The 27,155-nt window shown below is 35.0% G+C and overlaps 1 protein-coding gene across 1 annotated transcript; it reads right to left on the bottom strand.

The window, feature by feature from the left end:
- Positions 1 to 651: 651 nt before the first annotated feature.
- Positions 652 to 27,155, bottom strand: LOC121384316 (ubiquitin carboxyl-terminal hydrolase 20-like). The gene is given in 23 exon segments (XM_041514650.1): positions 652 to 3,596; positions 4,110 to 4,212; positions 5,707 to 5,815; positions 6,611 to 6,692; positions 7,185 to 7,290; positions 7,628 to 7,691; positions 8,573 to 8,699; positions 9,707 to 9,772; positions 11,736 to 11,847; positions 12,340 to 12,385; positions 12,872 to 12,976; positions 13,483 to 13,652; positions 14,942 to 15,033; positions 15,313 to 15,835; positions 15,838 to 15,957; positions 16,333 to 16,411; positions 16,762 to 16,875; positions 18,004 to 18,073; positions 18,689 to 18,816; positions 20,312 to 20,412; positions 21,520 to 21,639; positions 23,324 to 23,443; positions 27,061 to 27,155. Coding segments are annotated over 22 exon segments (2,964 nt in total). The 5' UTR covers positions 23,405 to 23,443; positions 27,061 to 27,155; the 3' UTR covers positions 652 to 3,150.

Here is a 27,155-nt window from a genome sequence, read left to right on the forward strand (position 1 = left end):
TTAAATACAATATGAAACTACACAACAAAAGAAGTGTGAGACAGCAGAATTAACAAGTCTGGAAACCTGTGAATGTACAATACAAAGGGATTTCATTTTTTAACAATATATTTACAAATACTTTTAAGAAACCATACATTTAAATGAAATACATATATCGATAAATTCTTAAAAGTATTTCATTACAATTTGTACACCATTATATATTTTCCAAATGACGGATCTTGCATTTCACCTAACATTAATTGAATGAATGAATTAATTAAAACGACATAAGATACTAATCTCTTTCGCAGTATTTTAGAAATAAGAAATAGTAAAAGTATTTTTTTAAATCTCATTTGCAGAAAACCCAACAAAAAGATGACATCATACATGTTGAAAAGCATGATGATAATCAAAGTTTGTCATTTAAAATTAATACTTGGAATTTGGTTTGAATCTAATTTATCTACGATAGTGAGTTTTATACATCTTTATAACATTAGTTTTAAAATTATTGGTTTCAAAAAAAGAAAAGAAGAAGTGTTTTATTTAACGACGCACTCAACACATTTTATTTACGGTTATATGGCGTCAGACATATGGTTAAGAACCACACAGATTTTGAGAGGAAACCCGCTGTCGCCACTACATGGGCTACTCTTCCGATTAGCAGCAAGGCAGGATAGCACAAACCATGGCCTTTGTTGAATTGTTTAACCAGTTATGGATCACTGGTCGGTGCAAGTGGTTTACACCTACCCATTGAGCCTTGCGGTTTTAATTTAAAAGATTGCGAGAGGCGTTACATAGTTACTGGTGTAATAAATCAGTATCCGTACAGACACAGGAGTTTTTTGAAGTTTTGCAATTACATACTACATGCACCGCCACTTTATGATCTCCAGTAGTACTCAGAACACATCCATTGATTGGTTATGATGAAAGAATTACAATACATACAAACGTCAGCAAATTGCTCAAAAAAAAAAAAAGTAATAATAATAATTAAAAAAAAATTCAAATAAGGAAAAAACTAAATGTTCAGGAGCCAATGTCCCTACAAAATGACAAAACACAATGGTTTGCTAAAGGTTATGCATTAACAATATGAAAAACATGATTTGTTAAACTTACTGAGCAATTTGCAATTTACATAGTAAAACAAAAAATATGTTTTAAATAAAATTTTAAAAGATAATTAACAAAAAGAATAGTAATATAAATAAAGGATAAAAGAATATAAAAACAATCAAAAGGATTAGAATTATAACCGAGAAAATAATCACATAAATCATACTGGGCCTAATGAAACAACGGTGAAAAAGCATGAATAAAAGTAACAGTCATTAGCATCAACATTAGTAACCAAGTATTAATTTGTCACAAAGACCCTATCCTGAGTTTGCAGCTATTCAAATTAACTTGCTTCAATGCTCAATAATTCAAAGATAATTTTTCAGTTTTGTATGTATAGTGAAACCTGTCTAAACTGGATCAAACGAGGGACCGAATATTTATTCAATTTAGACAGAATCCAGTGTTTATAGGGTCCGCATTTTAGAATTAGAAAATTTGGGACAATGAAACTTGGCTGGTTTTGACAGAATTCTGGTTTGTTCAGGGTTTGGTTTATACAGGTTTCACTGTACTTGTGTTTATATTATGTTATACAAAGAAAAATCCCCCCATTAACTGTGATCCACAATTGTTCTAGTCTTCTCATTTACTGTTACTGAACCACATGAACATGTGCATATTTCGCACTCATATTGATGAATGGATTTGAATTAAATTAATTAATTACAAACAAATGGCTAGAACCGTCTTACATAACATTAACGAGTCAAATGTTCAGATATGTCTTGGGTAAAATTCATGAGTCAAATGTCAACATATAATTACAATAATTTAAATAAGATTTTTGTCTTCTATTTTTTTCATCTAATAGCAAAACAAACAATGGAATGCTGAATTTTTTATATTATTTAAATTGATTCTAAATACAGAAAAATGATGTAAAGACATTATGTTACAATTTTTGTAGTAACAACTTTAAAGGGTAATATGTGAACACTGAAATCGCAACGACTTTTGGAGAAACTACCAGCTGTATCCCTGATGCACAGTAAACAAATATTACAGAAATAACAGATGTTTAAATTATGTTTATAATTATTTGTTGATGACAGATGTTAAAATTTGTAATACATCTCAACCCCTCTCTAAAGCAGTGTTCTCATTATGCGATTTGTCGCACTGATTTGTCATAGCCACTTGAATTGTGTGTGTGGGAAGACATTACGTCATAACATTTGATGACGTCAAACAAAGCTCGTCAGTTTAAAAATATTTTACAGGAAATGTAAGTGCCTACAAATTTCCACTGAGATAAAGAAAAACATGATTACATTATGTACCAAAACAATTATTGACCATATCTGGACAATAAATGGAGCCATGAAATCCGGACATTTTTACATATTTATAAGCAAATGAAAAAACACGGAAGTGATAAAACTAAATGGCTTGTACTTTAATGAGATTTGATTGACCGAGAGCTTACTATTTGTCGTGAGAAACATGTTCTAATCAGTACGATTCCGACACGACTTGTTGTATACAACTAATGTCGTTCCGATTTGGGTGTTCTCTCAGTACGATTCCAACACAACTTGTTGTATACAACTAATGTCGTTCCGATTTGGGTGTTCTCTCAGTACAATTCCGTCGCATGCGACAAGTCGGTACAACTAATCCCACAATGAGAACGCCCCGAAAACAACTTTCTCATCAGACTTAAAGATGATTCCTGAGACTGACCCCAAGGGATACAAAATCCATGGAATTCCACATAAAATTCTCATCACTGGATATAATCTGAAATTTGAAAGAGCTGTAATTTTCAATACCTGAAATCATTGGTTTAAAAAAAAAATCATGCCAGAATTTTAGAAAGATAATTTATATAAGTTTTTATGTAGTTCACAGTGCAAAGAGTAACACCATCTTTTAACAAATGTTGAAATTTGCTGTTATCCATCCAACAGCTTGTGAAAAAGTTGCCCAACAAACGATAACTGAAATGAATAGTCAGATTACAGCAAATCAACGCATATTTAAAAAAGAAGAAGAATCTTGACACTTTACAAAACACTTCTTAACAGCCTACTGCTGTTTTTCTTTTTCCACGACAGAACTTGAGCTACCAGCAACACTTTGACAGGCAGATGTGTCACAGGTTGAACTGCTATCCATAGCTTTTTCATTGGTCATTTTTTCAGAAACATCGGAAGCACTACTTCCAATTCCTGACTCCGACAAAGATGCTTTTTCAGCAGCACTGTCCGGTTTCTCAGTGCTGGGACTGCTGTTTGGTCGTTCGGCTGATGTTGTCGTGGAGACGGCTCCAGCCATTACGGCAGCACTCGGAGTCTTGCCTGCCACATGAGCGAGACTCTGACGGAGAATAAGCTCGGGGCCACCTCCGTAGATGTTGTGCAGAAACTGCCACATCTCTTTTGACAGCTGGCCATAGTCTGACGACTGTTTCACTTGCGGCTGTCCGCCCTTGATAACGGCAATGTTGCTGTTATCTATCTCACCAGGTGGATCTGCAAGTGACAAATGTAAAGTATTAAATACAGTGATTAACTGAAAATAATTCTATAAATTCTATATCATGGATGTTAAAATAAGAGAATGTTTTAATTCTTCACCCTTACCAATCAACATAAAGTAAAAAGTCATATATAACCTGCTTATTTAATCTACAGCCCCCCATTAAAAAAAAAAAAACACAGACTAGATGTTGTTTTACAAAGTTCTAGTTATTTACTAACCAAGTGGATTTTTTTTTTAACCAAATAGTATATCAAAATCTTATGTAGGATGAGAAAAAAGCTAATTATGTATGACTGTATATTATTTTAGTATACCATTTCAAAATGATTAAATTTACATAAGAATGACACTTATAAATATGCTCCTTTTGGTTAACTACACCATGAATAAAGGAAGATGATTTTTTTACACTAAATGCCAATGTCATATGATGACATATAATAAGTGGACATTATAAAAGCAAAACATTCTTCAGTATATTGCGACTGAATGGCAAGTCTTACTGTCGTATTTAAGGCGCACAAAACCTTCCCACTGTTTGAACCAGGACATGCTGATAGCGTAGATTACAGGAGCATGTTCTTCAGCTTGGAACTCATCGTTTAGCTGTCAACAGAAACAGTGAAAATCATTAGTCCCTCATGAATAAAATAAATGTCTTGTTTAATGACACCTCAGTGCATGAAAAACTCTGGCAAATTCAACTCATATATGCTTGTTTTAACACTTTGTCAAGAGACACAGAAAAGAGGCAAAACCTCCCGTCACCACCGACTATCCAAAGGACCAATCGGACCTCAGACAAGTTTTCTACCATGGGGCTGTATCCACCTCTAGCCATAAATGAATGAATCCGAGTAGATAATCATCATAAGGGAACCAAATATGGCATCTAATAAACATTCAAATGTCACAGTTAATTTTGTGTTGCAATGGATAGAGAACCAGTCAACAACCAGTTATTAAAATGGTGAAACAGAACTCTGCAAACAAGCAAGGTATACTAATCAATGTTTGTTGGGAAGATTATGATTCAAAATTTATCATTTGCTACAGCTGAGGCATTAAATGTCTTGCCTGCAATAATCTTTTTTCGGTGCACAGTGAACATTCATGCAACTATAAACCAAGTTTCATTGACCAAGGACGTACAGTTTGTGAACAACTGATCTAAATGCAAAACTTTAATGCTGTTGTAAAGGCGAGACAATAATTAGGGCTAGCTCTGGCACTTGCCAAATTCACCAATTGTAAATTTAAAAAACAACTGGCAAATTTCATTTTAATTTGGCGAAATAATTTTATGTAATAACTGATATTTTGACACAAAATAGCTGGGGTTTTGCAAGTTTTGAATTTTAACAGATCATTTGGGGAAATTTTCTGCTGACCCAGAGCTAGCCCTGATAATGCAGGGTCTCCTTAAAGACACGGACTTGCCTGAAGTATGTTATTATCTAATAATCAATAAATAAAGTGGAACTCAATGCATTAAAATGGACATTATTAAGTCAGGATATGTCATCAACATTCCCCATTCTTACAAACTGTGTCAGATATGAATAAGATATTGGTCAAAAACATAGTCAATGTTTTGAAAAATAGTGGTTCCTATGAGCTTTTTATCAAAGGACAGAAATCAGTTTTGGGAAGTGCTAAAATCTGAAATTTTGAAAAAACATTTGAGAGGATTTTGTTCCCAGGCATTTGGAAAATAATAAAACCATTGACCACAACTGGTATATTAAAGGATGTCAAATTGCCAAATTTTTTAACATTCTAAGGCCAATGATTAATAAATTAATATGCTCTAGTGGTGTTGTTAACAAAAGAAACTCTCTTTTTTCAACTTTAAAGAAAGGAAGAAGGAAATAATGTTGGACAATGTTTCTTTTGTTTGACATACAGTCTTAGAGAGAAAATCTGCTACATTTTTTCATTAGTAGCAAGGGATTTTTTATATGAATCATTCCACAGACAGGATAGCACATACCACGGCCTTTGATATACCAATCGTGGTGCACTGGCTAGAATGAGGCCCACCAACAGAGATCGATCCTAGATCAATGGTGGAACTATAAAATTGTGTTTTGTACAAACCTTTATAAAAGTCTCTATCTCAGTTTTCTGTCTGTGTCGCAGCTGGTTCAGCTGAGATTGGCAAACATCGCAGGCGTACAAGTGGTTACATGCTGGGCCTCCCCCATACCTACATTGTAAATAACAAGAGACTAAAGTAAAACTTACTTTAGACCAACCATCACACGTAAACAGAGTTGCATTACAAAACTTAAAATCAAGAAACAAAGTAAACAAAAAAAAACATACAAACAAAATTGTTATCAAATCAATGGTGAAATAAGCCAGGCAATGTCTCTGGGTACAACAGGCCCTGGAATTTTACGGAAACAATTGTTTCCCGAACTGTGTCGGTAAACCGAAAAACAAAAAAAAACAATTATTATTACATTGAGTACGACTATTCAACGAAAATAATATATATATATATATTTTTATAACAGTTTCGATGGGTTCCCATGATGACAAGGAAAGGAACCGTAAAAAGTGTTTGCCAGTGTTGAGAATCAGAATTTTATCATTTTTCATTATATATATAATTGGTTGGCAACTGACAACTTTCGACTACACAATTGGTTAGCATCATATGAATTTTAGACACACTTCAATTATAACAATCATACACCTACTGTCGTGATCACCCTACAAAATGGCCAATTTTACCTTTAATAATTATTTAATATCTTTTTTAGATACACATGAAAACAAACACAAAGCACAGGATATTTACATCAATTCATTAATCTAAACTAGAGGAAGTATCACATTTAATATTTTCCCACACAATCAGTTATGGATTTTAATCTATCATCAAATCGGTAGGGCTAAACGGATCAAAGATATTTAACATGTTTATACTGAACATCTGAACAAATGTTTTTTACAGAAATCTGTCAGACCAAAATATTACACCATTAAGATTTACCTGTTGTAAAGATAATCCCAAACAGGCTGTCTCAGACACTGAACAAGATCATTAATGTGATTAACCTTATTTGGAGGAACTCCTGGAAAAAAAATTAAAATAATAAAAAATCTTACAGAAAAATCACCAGCTCATTCTATATTTACACTTCAGATTTCAGAAAATCCATCTATATTTAATATGTCCAATGGTTAAATAATAAGCTTCTTACAAATCACAATCACACAAAAGAAAAAGGGGTGGGGGGGGGGTAAAAATCCGTTTAGTTTTGAAACATCATAGAAAATAGCAAGGTCAAGGTCAAGGTCAAGTTTTAACATTCACATTCAGAGCAAGCTGTTACAGTGCACGCCTGTCCTGGGTGTAGGTTTTGACCACTGCCAACTCCTGCGTCTACACCCAGCTTATTTTTTAACTATACTTTTCAGGTGCCAATAAAGCTCTATATGTTAACAATGTAGCTGACATTCATTAGATTGTGGTTCATGCAAAACAAGGCGACCGAACAAACAAGCTATATTAAGCAATACAATTATTTAATACATTTCTGTAATAAAAATATCCGATTGTTTACCTCCATGTGGGCAAAGAAAATCATGGTTTGTGATTGGTCCCGGTTCTGAGAATGTGTTGAACTTATTAATCCATTCCTTGGACACAAAAAACTGCATTAAACTTGGCTGAAAGAAAACAATATACATTTATTCTTGTTTTCTATAAAAAAAAAAACCCCGTACATATGATGCTTTTATTTACACTGTTAAGGTAAATGTTATTAAATGTCACTAGGGTCCAAAAAAGAAAAAGGAAAAAAAAAAAGATGGCACACAGAAGTACCTAAAAGGTTGGACTTACGTCATCAACTAGTGAAAGAACATAAATATTACAAAGTTAGTCAACGTACTATTGAATTTCTAAGGAATTTAAGTATAAAGTTAATAATGTACATATTTTATCAACAGGAACATATTAGTTATTGTGTTAATATTCCTTGTAGCAAAGTTATTTCATATTTACCTCTTTCTCATCCATTAATTCCATGGCTTGCTGTCTTATACAATGCATTTTTTCATTCCCCTTTCTGTAACAGTAATAAGACAAATTAGTGGGAAGACAAAAACAATATATAAACAACGATATATAGAGGATATTTCATGTTTTTTGTCAAATATGATTTATATCTCATCAAGTGAAGTTTGCAATCATATTTAAAATGCCAGCAGCGAAATAGTGCCGGCTTTCTTACAGTGAAGATAATACTTTCTACAGTAACTTTAACACATTTTAGAGTGAAATAGTGCAATTTTCACTCTAAAATGTGTTATCGTCACCAAGTGACTGATAACACTTTTAATTCACTGATATTTTAAGATATTTCACTAACTGTTATATAATAAAAGGGTCTCTTAATCCAAGAATAATTGTACAAAAAATAATGTAATAATGTGTTTAGTTATGAGTTATTTGTTTTGCTGTTGTTGTTGGGGGGTTTTGGGGGGTGGAAGGGGATTGGTACATTTTCTTCTATATAGAACAGGTGGCTGTTAAATACAGCTATTTTGTTTTTACTACATTAAATTTGTAATAGTATAATCAGCAATAGTATATCACATCTCAAGATAGGTGGTTGTGTAACTATATCAATATCAGATCCTGACTTATTCACTTTGATTGGTAAGCTTAGGGTTTGGGTTCAAATAAGAATAAACATTTTGTATTACTTTGTATGTAACATACATTGGAACATATTCTCTGGAAAACTTGACGTCCATAAACAGGTTTGACTGATGTGCAATAATAAATTAAGTCCTACCTGTAAAACACATAAACCTCACAGTCGATTACTTGCTGGGTGTTTTTGTTTATAACTATTCGGGATGATAGATAGAATGGTCACATCTCAAGACAGGTTGTTGCTTGAACAGGTTTGACCGTATGTGCAATAACAAACAAAAATCTTACCTGTAGAATAACACATACGCCTCACAGTTGATTACTTGCTGGACATCAACCTCAGTGACGTACTGATCATCAAACTCATACCACTGTTCGTTGAAGTAGTTCAGGCAATAGGCAGTGTAGTGTCCTCCTAAAAATTAAACCCAATACATCACACTTTATTCTTATTTTTTTCATTTCATTTCAACTTATGTTCGTGATTATATCCACTTAAGGTTCAAGCACACTGTCCTGGACACACACCTCAGCTATCTGTTCTAGGACAGTGGATTAGTTGTTAGTTGGCTAGTGGTTAGTGAAAGAGAAGAGGGTGTAGTGGTTATTCATATTTAATTAATATACTGTGGGGGTTCACCATAATGTGGACCTTAAATTAAGGTTATACTAATTATTTCAAAATAAATTTATTACAATGATTTTTATAAACACTTTAGTATAAAAATTTTTTATTATTAGTTCACAATTATATGAAGACAAAGAGTACCAGTGAGGTACATGATACGCCCATCAGGAGTTTGATGGAAAACCATATGATGTTCAGATTATAGACACATTATTTTATTTATTTGTATCACAGAGACCTAGTAATTGTATGTGACACACCACCATCCCAAGTTGTTCCTATATGCGAGGTTTGATGGTCCTGTATGCAAGATATGGTCCGGACAAGGATTTACTATTACGTGCAGTAGACCGTGAAAGGTAGGTCACAGTGACCTAGTAATAGTATGTGACACACCACCATCCCAAGTTGTCCTGTATGCATCTGTATGCAAGATATGGTCCAGATAAAGATTTATTGCTATGTGCAGTAAACTGAAAAATAGGTCACTGTGACCTAGTAATAGTACGTGACACACCACCATCCCAGGTTGTTCCTACATAAGAGGTTTGATGATCCTGTATTCATCTGTATGTACGATATGGTCCGGACAAGAAAAAGTTAACAGACGTACATATGGATGGACAATGCCATACAATAATATGACCCATGACAGACGGGTGTAAAAAAAATGGCTGCCACACACCTCACCCTGTTGATGTGTATTACTTTCATGCTTTCCCCCACAAAATGTGTGTTTTCCTCTATCTGTCGGATTAAAATTAATTAATTAGCAAGTAATAATCACGGCTTACCACCAGCTGTTCCATGGTGACATATCACTGCCACAAGATTATAGATCATTACCTCAGACTTGCAGTCTAAAAAGAAGATCATCATTAGTTACAATGCAATATTGTTTTATTCCTGAAAACTATTCTTCATCAATGACAAAACATTTTGATACTGTTCTGACAAATTATTCATTTTAAATGTATTATTATGACCCATATTTCACTGTGAAAATAAATGTTTTGCTATTTTTATTAAATATATTTGTTTCTTTTTTCTTTTTTTTTGTTCTTGATTGTTGTATATATACTCTTCAAAAGAAGAAACGCAAAACCACATTGTCGTAACATTTGGAGAATTGATTTAATTATTGAATGGTGAGTCCGATAATTACCAAATGTTGCAGGATTGTTCACAATTCACTCTAGTCCATTGTGAGTAAGTGATAGGACACACCACCAAGGTCAAGGTCATCTGGGGTCAATACCGGGTGTGGCCTCCGCGTGTGTTGACAACTGCCTGGCACCGCCTGCCCATTGAAGCAACCTGAGTATGGATGACGTCCCGGGGGATGGTGGCCCACTCGGCCTGCAAGGCTGCTGCCAGCTCGGGCAGGGTCTGGGGCTGTGGTTGTCGCTGTCGGAGGCGTCGGTCCAACTCATCCCATAGATGCTCAATTGGGTTCAAATCTGGTGATATCGATGGCCAAGGAAGGACATTAATGTTGTTGTTCTGTAGGAAAGCCGTTGTGAGACGTGCTGTGTGAGGCCTGGCGTTGTCATGTTGGAACACTGCGTTGGCGTTGGCCATAACTGGAACGATGTGTGGCCGGAGGATCTGGTCAATGTAGCCCTGTGCATTCAGGTTGCCCTGCACGTGGACCAGGTCAGTTCTGCCAGTGTGTGAGATGGCTGCCCACACCATGACACTACCCCCGCCGAATCTGTCCACTTCCTGCACGCAGTTTGCCGCATAACGTTCACCACGACGCCTATACACGCGACATCTTCCATCATGACGTCGGAGCAGAAATCGGGACTCGTCACTGAACCACACCTGTCTCCATCGCAGTTGAGGCCATTGTCGATGAATCTGGCACCACTGCAGTCGGAGTCGACGGTGTTGTGGTGTTAAGATGACACCTCGAACTGGACGTCTGGCACGAATTCCTACCTCACGTAGGCGGTTCCGTACGGTCTGGTCGGATATCCTGCGCAAACCTGGTATTGCTGCGGCTGTGGAGGTGGCAGTAGTCAATCGTTCCCGAAGGTGGCGTACCCGGATGTAGTGGTCCTGCCCGGGGGTAGTGACCCGTGGTCGACCGGATCTAGGGAGGTCACGTGTTGATCCATGTTGCTGGTAACGGTCCCACAGTCTGGAGATGGTGCTTGGGGACACATGGAATGCCCTGGCAACGGCCGTTCTGGATTCGCCTGCGTCTAGTCGGCCGATGGCATTGTTTCTCTGCGGTTCACTGAGACGTGGCATGTCCTGGATTGTCAACTGTCGGCCAGATACAGAGGCCAGGCAAGCGAACACCCTGCACTTTTATACTGTCGGTGTTCATGTTGCACGTGCAGACAACGCACGTGCAGTGGTGACATGGTTTGCACGTGGCTGCGTTTTTGCGAATATTCACATTTTGGAACTTTATTGTACAGTAGCTGCGTTTTATCGAATGTAACCGTGGGAATGTATTTGGGACATGCAATGACCTTATATTCACAAAGCATGAACCGGTAGGAAACATAAAATCAGAGTTATAACCCATTTGTACCCTTTTGCGTTTCTTTTTTTGAAGAGTATATATGTTATCTATAATAACAAAAATGTTAAAATATATACCATGTGCTGCTAAAAAAATAATGGGATTTTCAAGACAACTTTTCACCAAATATTCACCAAATGTATATCAAAGAATAATCATATATAATGTAACAGTTTACAGCACAATGCATTAATAATATTGTGTAAGTTAAAACATGATGACTTATTCAGTATTATTTTGTAAGCACATGTATAAATGAAAACAAATCCAGTCAGGATGCAAACCTTTATGTAGATATGATTTCATATCAAGTCCTTCTAATGGGAATGCCACGTAAGTCCCAATCTTTGAAGAATAGAACTCATGACGAAAGCGTTTCAGATGAATACAGAGGATCTAATAAATAAAAACAATATATCTATAAATATAGCTCCAATTGTTAATGGCATTTTTATCAACAATAGGGTGGGACATAGCACAGTGGTAAAACGTTCACTTGGTGTGCAGTCGGTCTAGGATCGATCCCCGTCCGTGGACCCATTGGGCTATTTCTAGCTCAAGCCAGTGCTCCACGACTGGTTCATCAAAGGCCATGGTATGTGTTATCCTGTCTATGGGATGGTGCATATAAAAGATCCCTTGCTGCTAATCAAAAAGAGTAGTCCATGAAGTGGCAACAGCAGGTTTCCTCTCTCAATATCTGTGTGGTCCTTAACCATATGTCTGACACAATATTTAATCAACACCAAATTTTAAGCATTTATAGTTTGGTGGATATTTTTTTTTTAGCATTATGGATATCTTAAGAGGCAAACATTTTACTCATACACAAAGAATGATTAATAAAATAGGGCTGAGTAACTATTGTCAATTAAAAATACGACTCACCTCAGGTAACTCCAGAACTTTTGAGTATTTCAACCCATTTCTTAATCTGAAAATCAAAAGTCAAATTATGTAACCTCCATGAAAATTATGTCTATGTATACAGCAGTAAAATAAATATGTGCAGAACTTATCCTTTTTTTAAAACTTATTTTTACACCACTTGAAAAAATTAACACTAGCCTGTAATTAATACATAAGATGTTTATTCTAAAATTAGAGAAAAAAATAAAGGAAAATAAAATTTGGGATATACCACTTAGGTTAACAGTTGTAAGCAGGGTCAAAATGACTGTTAATGATGCAAATGGGTCAATAAATTCTTCAGCAAAAACAAGAAGAAAACAAAAGCAACCATATATAGTCTGAATAAATACACTTAATTCTCAAATGAACTTTTTGCAAATATTTTCACTAGTTTTAATACATTATTAACTCACAAGTTTTAACCGTAATACCATTGCCCATTCTTTCACGTATTTGTGGTGGTAGCTGGGAAGGCTTAGGTGACATAATTATATTGTTGAAGACTTACTTTTTACATTTTTCACAGCTGTACATGTTATCTCCTTTTAACTCATCAGCAGAGAAGAAAGCCGACAGACAGTCCTGCAGTGTTATCGTTGGACCCATAAACCAGCTGAAGATATTTAACAAATTATATACATAATGTATATAATTATAAATATGCAAATTAAAACTTTTAGAGATAATCATAGTGATACAAAAGTAAAATATCATTACCTTTAATAAGCATTTTGAGAGTACTGCTAAAGCACAGATGTTTATATTGCCTAAGTTAAAGAGCCATAACATGGATAAATTCCATAGCCCTTGAATAAATTCCCAAGAACATTAAACTGGATCTGGCAATAACTCTGTCAAAAATGGGTAAATCCCAATGAAAATCGATCTGTAACTGTACGTGATAAAGCTATACACAAAATTTCAGCTCAATATCTTTTTTAAAATCTGGAAAACTATATGTAGGACAGACGGACGGAAAGAGATAAAACCTTTTGTAATAAACAAAGGCAGTAATTGAAAAATACTGGAACAGATTATAAACATTTGGACTTTTATTTCAATCAACACCTCCGACCAAGTCTGTGTAGTTTGTTAAAGTCAAATATCTATATCACTCACCTTCTCATCCAGGAAAACATCCATCCCAACCAGCCCTGGTGAGCCTCCCCACATGACCCCCCTTTAGTGGCCCCTGGTGTCGAGTGTTGGTTCGAGTGCAGCACATGCAGGTATTCCTTGCTGGGAATCGGCAGGCTTAGATCCTGGAACGTCTCCTTCGTAGTTGAAACCTGCAGTAAATATATTTAACCTGGCATCAACATTACTGTTATTTCCCACCCATTGCAACAGTCAATCAAACGACAATAATTTACATTGTGTCAGTGTGTCATGTCACTTAACTCAGGGTTCATAGCCTAAAAGACCAAACAAATTCAAAGACTTTCACCTGCCATTTTCAAAGACTTTTACACAGTGGTCAAAGACAATAGAATGCGATAAAAATACCAAATCAGTTTGTTTACATTGCTGTCCATGGCAAATTTTTTAAAAGGTTTTGGTTGTGCATTGTGACAGATTAAACCTTTTAACTGGAAAATATCAAGTGCATGCAGCTGGTAAAAGATATCATCATTGCTTTGGCTATGATTTGTGAGAATTTAAAGACTTTTATTACAATTCAAAGACTTTCAAAGACCTAAAAAAAAAAAAAATTCAATTCAAAGTCTTTCAATGAATTTAAAGACTGCTACGAACCATTCATTCCACACAATTATTAGAAAACTGGGACACTGAGTACTGAATCATGGTTTATACAGACCTTATTAAGTTGTGAAATTCAAGGTCTTTCAATGAATTTAAAGACTGCTACGAACCATTCATTTCACACAATTATTAGAAAACTGGGACATTGAGTACTGAATCATGGTTTATACAGACCTAATTAAGTTGTGAAATTCAAGGTCTTTTCAAGGTTAAAAATCATTTTGAGGGCAATGAAAACATTCACATTCAAATCGGAGAAAATTACCCATACCAGAAAATTACCTGATACATATTAACTATTCAGAAAAAACCCCACTACATTACTCCAATACCATCAGAGGGTCTTTCATAAGCACTTTTCCATACACGATGGAATATACCACGGCTTTAGTACTGGGGAAAAATAAGTTGGTTTTTTTGGTATCAAAATGATCAAAATGTATTTACTAGTGATCAGGATGGGGGAAAAATTATGACATTTGTTATATTGACCACAATTTCAGGATCAATCTTGGCAAATACCAAGACAGCTCAACTGACAATAAGTGTGGATCATACCCACGTAGCTGTCAAGCAGTCTCATACTAAAAAGAAAAAAACTGCAGAAACATCTTTTTATTACTTTATTTAATCACCACTATTTCTGCATGTTTTGCTGTAATCCATAAAAACCCCACCCAAAAACAAACAAACAAACTAAACTAACACAAGTGACTTCATGGAAGTATCATACTCTGTCATAAATTTAATCTTTGGTAGATAGGGATAAAAATCTTCTTTTTTTCCTTCTAGTAAAAAAAATATATATACTAACCCGTTCACAAGTAAGACACATCACAGAGCTAAGAATTTTCCCATCAAATATGTCAGATATTACACTTCGATACTGAGCATTTGGTATAGTTCCTGCAAATATAAAAATAATGTTGGGAGAGCTGCTGGTTTTGTTATGTTAATGGATTTCAACAGTTATAGCTGTTGGATACTTACACTGTGATAAATACATCATGGTAAACAAAATAACACAAACTTTCATATATCTCATTAAGGACTTCACTAATATTTTATGTTTGCTATCATTTCCTGATTATAAAAGTATAACAAATACTCACCAACCTAGTACCAAAATGATGGATCATATTAAACCAAACCAACAATATTTAAATGTATGTTAAAAGCATTAACCTTTGGCACCGTGAGTCATTCTTGAAGTTGATTTATTTATCACAGTTTGTTTAGGTGAAGAGCTTCTACACTCTGTAACTGCTGGACTTGATAGAGAAATATTTCCTGACGACACTTTTGATTTTTGGTTTGATGCACCAATATCGGTAAGAGCATCTGAAAATTCACCAGTTTCAGCCTTTGCCACATGATCTCCCGAAGGTCCACACTTCATACTGATTCCACTATCCACACTCTGCTTACAAAGCAGGTTAGCAGTCTCTTTCATGTCTTTCGTGTTAGGCACAGAGTTCGTTACGTTGTCATAACACCCGGATCTTGACAGATTCGATCGGTTCTCATTTAATGACTGTGGGTTGAGTCTCATTTGTTCACTGATGTCTTTGTCCTCATCACCAGACAAATTGTGAGCGGAACTTTTTTCACTACTGAGCCCTGAGTCGCATGTTTCGTAATCAAAGTCTGATTGGCTACTGCTGCTGCAGGAGTCTATAGATGGCTGCCTATCATGACCACAGGATTCGATGCGAGTCATGATCGACGAGTTGATTTTTCATCACCATTGTCATCTTTAATTTCAGCAACAGGCTGCTTCAGTTCCTCATGAAGTTGGTCCATAAAACAGCGGAGAAATTCTTGCGTATCCTACAGTAACAATAAAAATTGATAAAGATGCAATGTACTCTTTTTACCATATTTTGAAATGTATTAGAAAACAAACTCAGTCTAATGGTGAACAAAACAAACAAACATGGTTACAGTATATAAGTTAATACATTAAAAAAATAGAATTCTTTAAGTCGATTCTTTTGCCAAGATAAAAGATAAATTTAGGTAATCCACAGTCAACAGCTTATTGTTAAGAATTAAAAGATGACGTTGTCAGTAACAAAAATACTTATGTAATCAACATGTATTATACAGTGAGTCTACTACATAAATATAACTGAATATAGTAAATATTAGTTTCTTCTTTAACTGGTAAGAAAACCCCGCTATGTATTAAAACAAGATACACACCTGTTGAGTGTAACCCTTGAACATGGAATGTACACACTTCATACCACTGACGACTCCACTTGGTACCACATAGCTTGGTCTGGAAGAAATTGAGATTGATATGTACTATGACTTACTTTAAAACAGTTTTTCCCATTTTTAGAAATTAAAGGTTTTAAAACACATTCTTTTATTCAACTAAGTGTTTTAACACACCTATATACAGCTAAGGAAAATCACTGGGATGTATGTCAACCTAAGAGTGGATGCAGAGCTCCATGGGGAAGCAATTACATTAAGTAACCACTCACCTCTGTGTTGAAATATGTTCTCAAGTCAGAGTGCTTGAATAGTAAGTGGTTCAAAGCTCTAAACTCCCATGCTGGAACATATGGCTACAAGTGATTTTTTTTTTACACTGGTAACGTAAAACTGAAAACAAAATATCACCTTTTCTTGTGCCAGAGTTCTGAAACCAGTCGGTGGTAACTTCTAGACAGCATCGGATTCTTGTCAGGCCTTACATACCCAGAACAATCAAGGAAAAATCTTGTTAGAGGGGGGCTGGAATAGAAGAAGAAAAAAGAGAGTCAAATTCCACTGAACAATGCCACTTTCTTAAATGTTTCAAGCATAGTGAAGTCTAAGGGCTCAATCACATTGGGTTAAGTGCAATACAGTCATTTACAAAATGCAAGCAGCTGGCCAGAGCAAAATAATCAACCACATGTATCTTGTATATTAAACCAATATTATTTAACAAAAATAATCAAGTGCAACTATAATATTTCATCTGTAATATGTATAAAACAATGCCATTTACTGCAAAACTGGTTTAATATATTTACTATACAATTACAAATCAATTTATAAAAATACTGGTTTGCATTCTTTAAAAAAAATATATTTTACAAATAATATATCACTATATAAATAGCAAAAAAAAACCATGACAAATAAACAACTTTTACAAATGTTTCAAACACAGCTGGACTTTTAATATATTTAATATAAAAATGCACTGCAATGAGTGTTTTTGTAACTGCAGCCGGAATGCAGCTGGTGTGAATGCTCTGAATACGTTATTCGTATCAGACGCAAGAGCCAGATTGCATTCAGAGTCACTGAATGTGTCCTAACCTTTAAATGTTTCCAATCCTAGGTATCTTTCTCATACTATTAATTTTGCAGAGGATTTTTGATCAAGAGGTCTACAGGGTGTTCCGTAGAAAAGGTTAACCAGACAAATCAATGCTAATAGTTCTCTAGGTGATCATGAAACAACAGTCATTACTTTATAGACAGCAGCATAACGTAACATGGTAACATTAAAATTATGTGTGTGAAAGTTTGTTTTGTTTAACGACACCACTAGAGCACATTAATTTATTAATCAACGGCTAATGGATGTCAAACATTTGCTAATTTTGACATATAGTCTTAGTGAGAAAACCAGCTACATTTTCCATTAGTAGCAAGGATCTTTTATATGCACCCATCCCACAGGATAAAACATACCACAGCCTTTGATATAGCAGTCGTGGTGCACTGACTGGAATGAGAAATAGCCAAATGGGCCACCTAGGGGGATCGATCACAGACGGACTGTGCATCAGGTGTGCACTTCACCACTGGGCGGGCTACATGCAGCCCCCTAACTATGTGTGAACAAACAAACTGCTAGAAGCTCACCAGTTAGAGAGTGACTGTAAAGCAGCATTCATGTAACACGTGTTTCCCAGGTTCTGTAGACCGGTCAAACCTGCAACACACAGGAAAAAAACCACATAGCTAAATTCACAGCACTACAAACACACGGATCATTTCAAAGGATACAGAGTCAAGTTTACACTTTAAAAATCAAAGCTGTAAAAACTTAGCTGGTGCTGATTATTATCTGGTAAAACATTTTACCATAAACAATTTAAACATGTATTCTAATCATGCTTTTCAGCAGACTCAAATTATACTAATAGATCTAATGTAATTTTTACTGCCATAATATGTTTTAATTTGCTATAGAATTTTATAATGATGTGAATAATCCACACCTAAAAGCCATGTATTTGTCATGCTGGAATGTTGTTAAACATTCATTTGATCACTTATATGCCTTAAAACATATATATATATATATATGGGGTACATTGTTTCCATGTGAATACCATATGAAAGTGATGGTATTATGATAATGTATGAACTTATTAAAATTATCAAATCACAAAATTTCACATGCTAATGATTACTCTGCCAATATTAAGCATTATACAAAGAGACTGGTGAACTATTTCAATATATATTCCAGTTAATACACAAGTTCTTGGTTATAACACATGGTCGATATACTGAACACATAAATGTTTTTGTAAATGGCTACCTCTAGGCCTGGAGTTTTCATCATCCAAATCGGATTCAGAGTCATCTCCTCCTGAAAAGCTGCGGTGAGGGGAACTGTCAGTGGATCCACTGGATTTCAGAGCAGACGCCATTCTGGTTTCCGGTATTCTGCACAGATTCAACAATTTAAAATTCTCATGAACAACTCAATCTAATTAAAATTAACTCAACTATTACATGTGGATCTAACAGCAGCCCGTTGGAGCTCATGTCCAGATGACCATTCATTCGACCAATCAAAACCTTACTTGCTAAATCATGCCAGTGATTTGAAAAGAATTTGAAAACATTCGGGATTATGCCGAGGGCATACGAAATGATTCGGGTGAATTACGAAGTATGCCAGAAACTAACTGTCAACATAAAATTTTATATAAAATTTGTTTCAAGACGAAACAAAAAACCGTGATGGTACAGCAATAAAATCTGCTTATACTAGTATACAATCCAGAGTTTATTACTGCACTTTTACCCCTGTTTTTTTAATGTTGAAATAGACCAACAAGTTCGCCTATTGCATAAATAGTCATGCCTGATATTTTGAGAATTTGTATGCTCCCGAATAACGCTATAAAAGGCGAAGTGTAATTGGTCGATATTTAAATTGTTATTTATAGATGAAATGTCACCTGGACATGAGAGTCCATGCAATGCTGTTAGATCTACTGGTAGACCCAGTATAGCTAATTTTAATCAGACTGATGAACAACTCTGACCCAAATTGCTTATTAAGCATTTGACTTTACATTGGATATAAATTGTTATGACACAGCAGAAAATTAATTACTTTAACATATGCTATTCCTCTAATGATCTTTCATATGCACTTTCCCAAAGACTGGACAGTATATACCATGGCCTTTGATGAATCAGTCATGAAGCACTGGTTGGTAGGGGAGAAGAAGAAACAAATCCATTGACTGTGACTGACCCCGTAACTCACTTTGCATCAGGCAAGTGCTCTACCACTGAGCTACATCTCGCCCAGTCTAGAATGAATGCACTTTGGTTTGCAATTGCACAAAAAGAATCAGTCATCCAATATAGACAAGTCAATTTCAATATGTAGGAGAAAATTTTTCTGTCAGGGTCTTGGTAATCCCCACTCCTCACATTGATGATAGATCCTAGTGTTTTCCCTAGCTTGTTTTAGCATGGTACAGCACCATGCCTCAATAGTCTAGCACCATCTTGCCTTAATCAGCACCATGCTGCCCTGAGATTGAACAAGCCTTTTTCAGTAATTAATTCTAAAATTGCCTTTATAAAATACCAAAGGTATTATTAATTAATAAAATATGTATTTGATATCTTTTGCCATTCATTTATTAACGCAAGCACATAAATTACATTAATGTTTATTTCAATTAATTTTTGTGTATTTTTAATGAAAAACAAGTGCCCTGAAAATGGTGAAAATGCCCCAAAAGTCTTTGGTCTACCATGCCTTGCCTAATTTCTAGGGCAATCACTAGATCCTATTAATAAATCTGCTTCTTATTAACATTAATAATATATATTGATAAGATCATAAATGTTCTCAGAGGCCATCATGTGTAAATAAAAGAAGCAATGTTATTTCTACCACTGGCAGCAGACTTACATGCACTGAGGGTTGTTGCTGTGTGGGTGAACTTCCGTCTCACATATACTGCACCAGATTCTTAGCGTAGTTATGTTGATTGCTAAGCAGTGTTTTGTTTGCTGAAATTAAAAAAAAAAAATCATCAATATAAATGTTATATCGTAATATAATTAATTTCTGTTATATTCATTACATTTAAACCTATCCGATTAATCAAGACAAAGTTTGTTACTTTCTTGATGAATGTAAAAATTATGTTGTCAAGGAACATCACATTTGATGATGTCACTTTATATCGGTACTTTGTATTATGGAATGTTACTGCTCAAGACAAAACAAAAAAAGAATACTTGAAGAAAATATGATCTTGTTTGTGTTTTTATTAATAAGTATGCTTTAAATTAATTAAGATTGTCTGTTATTTCGTTTAGATTCACATAGGGATGAATAAAAAAATTTAAAAGCATGGCAAACTTTGGTGTGAACAGCTTCGCCAATTCAGTTTGTACATAATCCCAAGAGACATGTAATGGTCTATTTATTATATACATCATTCCTATTTTTTGACAGTAACATCAGTATACACCATTTGTAATTTTTTTTACAAAAAAACAACAACCACTACTATTAAAAAAAGAAACAATGAAAAACTTATGATCGAAAACACGTGACACCATGATGTATTTTCGTGTAACGAGGGGAACGTCTTGCATAAAATTTACATGACTCTATAGACTGCGTACTATTATCTCATCTACTTGTTATTTTGTTATATTTCAAATGCAATTCGTGCTTCACCATCAGCCCTCTACATTGCCACTGATTTGGTCACATATGCAACCATTTTTTTTCATTTGGCGACTAAAACATTTCATACTATCTTTATAAAAAATACAAGTCAGCACCATCTGGCTCCTAAGTGGAACAGTTAATGTAGAGACCCAACCATAACAATTTTATAATGTAAAATAAAAACACATCTACAGTTACCAATGGTTATTGTCAACTGCCTTCATACAACATACAGTATTACTTTGTAATACAAACTTGGGGAAACAGCACCCTCCTCCTCTGTGTTAAAATGGAAAATAATGCATTTAGTGTGTGATGTAGCAAAATAATACTGATGATTTATGCTCGGCAGTAAGAAAATTGAAGATGACTGTCTAAACCAAATTATTATATATTGTAGTTGTAGACTAGCTTTAATATGCAGCTTAGCTTACCTGAGTGTGTGTAAAACTGTGATCCTTCACTGCATGGCCACAGCCGATGTGTTTACACGTGCTAACGATACAAAGCCAGAGGTCAGGGGCAGCAACTTCACAAATCTGGCATGTTTGACCCTGATGACATAAATAAAAAACAGGCATAATTAACTACAGGGGAAACTTCTAAGTATGTCAAAGATTTTATTAAATTTAAAATAAAAAATAAGCTACTTTCTTAAATTTTATCTATATGTACATCAGTGTTACAATAATACAAAGCAGTTATTTAACTTTGATGTAAAATAAATAATACAGTTGTTTATGAAAGGATAAGAATACCAATTTTAAAACTTTGTTATAATATGGTGTAGAGTATAACAGACAAGATAGCTGCTGCCACAAAATAGTAGCAAGAAAGAAAGAAAGAAATGTTTTATTTAACGACGCACTCAACACATTTTATTTACGGTTATATGGCATCAGACATATGGTTAAGGACCACACAGATTTTGAGAGGAAACCCGCTGTCGCCACTACATGGGCTACTCTTTCTGATTAGCAGCAAGGGATCTTTTATTTGCGCTTCCCACAAGCAGGATAGCACAAACCATGGCCTTTGTTGAACCAGTTATGGATCACTGGTCGGTGCAAGTGGTTTACACCTACCCACTGAGACTTGCGGAGCACTCACTCAGGGTTTGGAGTCGGTATCTGGATTAAAAATCCCATGCCTCGACTGGGATCTGAACCCAGTACCTACCAGCCTGTAGACCGATGGCCTAACCACAACGCCACCGAGGCCGGTTAGTAGCAAGAGGTCTTTGCAATGCCATTTCCTATAAACCGAGAACACATCACAGCTTTTAATATACCAATCATAGGGCAATGAGACCATACAATACAATTGTTCCTAAAAACCACCGCACTCAACTACTGAGGTACCTACATTTCATATTTATTTATGAAGATCCATACCAAATGTGAAAGTAACTTAAATGGTTCAAACAATAGCAGTAGATACATTTTACTTAAACTTGTACTACATGTACGATCAAGTGAGGAAAAGGAAGCAAATCTATTGATACTATAGACACAAAAATTAAATTAAATGGGTGTGTTTTAATAAAGGTATCAAGAAACTTTGAAAATGTTACTATGGTTATGTTAATTTATCCTGCCAGCACGGTTTCTATTGACAGATTATGATGACTGATTAAAGCAAAGTCATAAGCGTATACTAGCAGATTATGACATTTGACGTCACTCATATGATGTCACACGCATAGCTACATTACAAAATTGCTTATTTGACCTCTAGGTCATCATACAATGTGGCAGAAATAACAGAAATAACTATGTTTTATGGTCTGCAGGATAAAAATAATAACTAGTCTCTATATAATTACAAACTTCCCGCCATTATACAATTAATTCTATTCTGATTGGATGACGTCGCTTTAAAAACTAATGTTATCCTTCGATCAAAAAAAAAAAGTTGTTACGTCAAATGAGACATCATTATGTAAAGCTGGTTAATGGCAAAGATTTTTTAGAAACTGGTTTTTGTGTATTTTTAATGACATAAGTTCTGTTGTTTGTAATTATAAGAATTGTTTGCAATTATTAATTAAAATATAACAATGTATAACAGTTACAAAGTTAGTGTGAAAACCACTTCACTACACTACACAATTTTAGACAATTTGTGATTATTAAACATTGATAAATTAACACAAAATGACAAACAATGCTTACATATATATATCATGTGAACTTTGATAGCAATGTACATTACATGCAAGCAAACTGAGTTACCAACCTTCTGCTTCTCTTTTATTTCTTCCCATGAAATAGTTGTGATCAGTGGAACGTGTGGGCAGTCTGAGGTCTTCCCCGGCATACTGCTCCAACACAGAACTAAACACAGTCAAACAGCCACCTGAAAAAGTGAAATAATCATTTACAGGTTATGTGGTTAATATATCAGGTCACAATATTTCACGAGAACCATTGTTCTGTTCGTGTGTCGGTTACGCAACTTTAAAATCAAATGCACCGCTAATTGGTTATGTGGTGAACAATTAATTTCTAAAATTAAAAGTACCCCATCAGAAGTCAAACTGAAAATCATTTTATTTTACAAGTGTTTTACAGTTAGGTAGGTCTAACTCATCAATTACTGGAACTATATTCATGAAACCGAACAATTGGTTAGCTAAGTAAAACTCACGTGAACCGACTTCCGGTAACCTAAGATTTTGAACATTGTCTCATGTATATAATTAAATGGACAATCTGAATCTTGATGTGGACAGGGTTTCATGCTTATAGATTGACTTGCTCAATTGTAACCGTTAAAGTTAAAGTTTGTTTTGTTTAACACCACCACTAGAGCACATTGATTAAGTAATCATCGGATGTTGGTGGTTACCATATTGTTGTGTGTTAGTAGACTTGTGAAAAGACATACTCCTTATTTTGGCTGCAAAAAAGTGCAAAAAGGTTTATAAATACAAAATATAAGCAGACTCGTCTTTTAATTGAACCGAAGATGATATCGGTCTGACATTCACGGACAGTTCTGGTTTTGCTGAACCGATCAGTTTTAATATTATTTTTAATAAAGATTTCATAATAAAAATGTTTTCATTGCTCAAATAAAATATAACTTTTATCGTGTCTATTAAACATACAAATGGATACAGATATGGGACAAAATAGAGGCTGTTAAAAATACTGTTAAATTATGTTATGGTAACTGTCGTAAATGTTTCGACAATTGCTTTTTCGTACACAACGCAGCTTTCTTTGAAGTCCAATGTGCAGACTGATCGTTGTTTTTTTGTGTGGAAAAAAGTGTGCATTTGGAAATAGCGGAGATAGGTGCTCAAAAATAAAGAGGGGCGCACTAAAATAAAGGAGGGTGGCAAAATGGATTAGTGGGGCGGGCCGCCCCACTTAAATGGAGCAGCGAGAACATTGCTGACGTTACAGACCATAGGTACAAAATTAACAAAGACAAAGGAAATAACTGAAACTGCAGTTAGGTATTCATTGATGCAAACAACTATTGTTTTTCTACAAATTTACATCAAGATTTACTTCTGTGTAATCGTATTGTTTAATGTCCGCAACGATGTCTCTTGACACGTGGGTGTCAGCCGACTCTGAAGCGTAACATATATTCGCGCCAAGAGCTTTCCTCAGTTCAGCCAACGAACGTTCTTCGTAACTATTTGATTGGTGTCTGTCGTGTCCATTTGGTTTAACGTGAAGTGCACAAACCAGTGTAGCAAACGTTTTGTTTTCGCTCGGTCTGGCTGAACTCAGCACTTAGAATAGCCTACATGTCTTTTGGCCCTGAACTGGCATGTGTATTCAAACTGACATGCATTGTCGGTTTGTTTTTATTACCTTGGTTCAAAGACTTTAGAAAATTAAAATAACAAGTTACAGATCTTCCAGACATTGAATCACCGTCACAGTACTGTTATACATGAAAAAATGCATGCCGTTAAAATTAATAACCTTGATTATTAAAATAAGAAAATATCATAAGGCATACGCTGTATTCTGGATAACACTGTTTCTCGTTACTGGTCGCAAGATCACTATTACGCTAACTGAATATTTGGTATTATTATCATGTTTGACGTGTCACATAAATTATGTAACCGTTTGTTCACATCAAAAGATAGAAAATGGCGTAGCCAAAATTTTAGCCACTTGCACATTTTATCAGCCTTTTTTTTTCCTTTTTTTTTTTAATTAGCCAATGGCTAAATTGATTACCGACACCGCGAGCCCTGGATGTTTTCAGTGTGTGTTTTAGGAAGGGGGTGTTAGGATAGAAATTACTGATTGCCAACTTAACTGTACTTTTAAAAAGTGCATCACCTATTGTTTACTATAGCGCTCACTGACTGACAAGAAGAGGAAGAAGGCATCATATAGTCAACAAAAGTTGGAGGAAATTTAATACAAGATAATCCAGTATGTAAAATTTTGAACATATGAACATTATGCAAGTATGTGTTTTCGAGTCAGGTATACCCCATATGATATGGGAGCAGGTCAACTCGTCCCACACTGTTTAGTCAACACATATCATTACCGTTTTATTAATTAAAAAGCCTTGCCTGATCATTCCTTTTAGGGAATAAGGGACAAACTCACAAACACTGTTAAAATAGGCTTGACAGTTCATTCATCACTGTAACAGATTATTGTTTATCCGAGATTAGGATCTCCCCAATATAAAATCATTTTAATAAGTGGCAGTAATAGCAGCGTTTAAATATAATATTAATAAATAAAAAGACACCAAAGTTGTAGACATGCATTCCTTGATATCAGTGTAGGTATTGGGTTTTTGTCAGTACTGAACACTGCACTGACCCACAAGATACCAATACTCATTATACTGTAATTTCAATACAGTTGAATACTGAACCTGAAATGTTAAAGGGACACGCCCTAGTTGTTAACCATTAAGCCGTTGTTTTTCGCATTTAAACCCATTTTCTCACAAATAAAATTTCACTTTACTTACATTTTATTATTTAGAATATACATTTCCATTCACCTGAAATGTTTTTTGGTAATCCTGGTGTTTGTAATACCACAAAATGCATTTTTCGTATTTCTTAAAAACGCACACGCGTCTGAGAAAAAAACGTTGAGCAGACAAGGTCTAATCTATTTTTAGAGGGGATCTTCCCGGTTCAACGTCACAGACGTTGGTATACTACGTAACCGTTATCATTTTGGTTCGGTTTGTTTTCTTGCGCACGGTTCGCGCAATCAACATCTGATTTGTTGTCGTTTGCTTGTCGTTCATTTGTGGGGGTTTTCTTCACAGTTCGTGAACATTTTCATCAACAATAAAGTTCAGACAAGTAAGTATCTCAATACAAAACATTACAAACCCTTAAAACCAATAAGTCTTACGATATCTGGAGAGGACAGAACAGTTGGAACATGCCCAGGAGAGGTGAAAGGAACGCACCCCAAGTCTGTGTGCACTCTGGGAAATTTGTCGTTACATAGGCATTTCTGTGCTTCGAGCGACATCTAGTAATGATCTACCGGTGACATCAGAATACTAACTTTCAAAATTATTTCAAGTTATTGGGTCACAGGGATTCCCATGGTATTTATCGATATAAAAACTGCTTTTTTACTCTATTTTATAAAAACATGATCTAAGTGTGTTACAGATTTGTAGATTAACCAAAATTATAATTAATTTTTGCGGGCTGAAACTAGGGCGTGCGACAACACCGCCCAGCTCTACACATTTATTTATTTAGGTTACACTGACACAGTCAAAGGGAAGTCCAAATGATGATTGTGACAGCTACTATGATCATAATATAACAATTCCTGTTTTGGCAAAACATCTAGGATTCCTTGGACAGTTGGGATTGGAATTCACTGCCGGGATGATAATTCATTATTATCAACTAACCCTGATGAAAACTTCAACAGTTAAATTAGAAAAGCATAATGTCCCGTTTAAAATCTGATTAAATTTTAAATAAATGATTAACTTACAATACAATAAATGATGAGAATTAACGGCTGACTTCAAATTTCTATTTCATTACAATGATTTTGTGAATTTTGTCACGACGAATGGCCGACAGGAA

Source organism: Gigantopelta aegis, chromosome 10 (genome assembly GCF_016097555.1).
Source record: "Gigantopelta aegis isolate Gae_Host chromosome 10, Gae_host_genome, whole genome shotgun sequence".
NCBI lineage: Eukaryota > Metazoa > Mollusca > Gastropoda > Neomphalida > Peltospiridae > Gigantopelta > Gigantopelta aegis.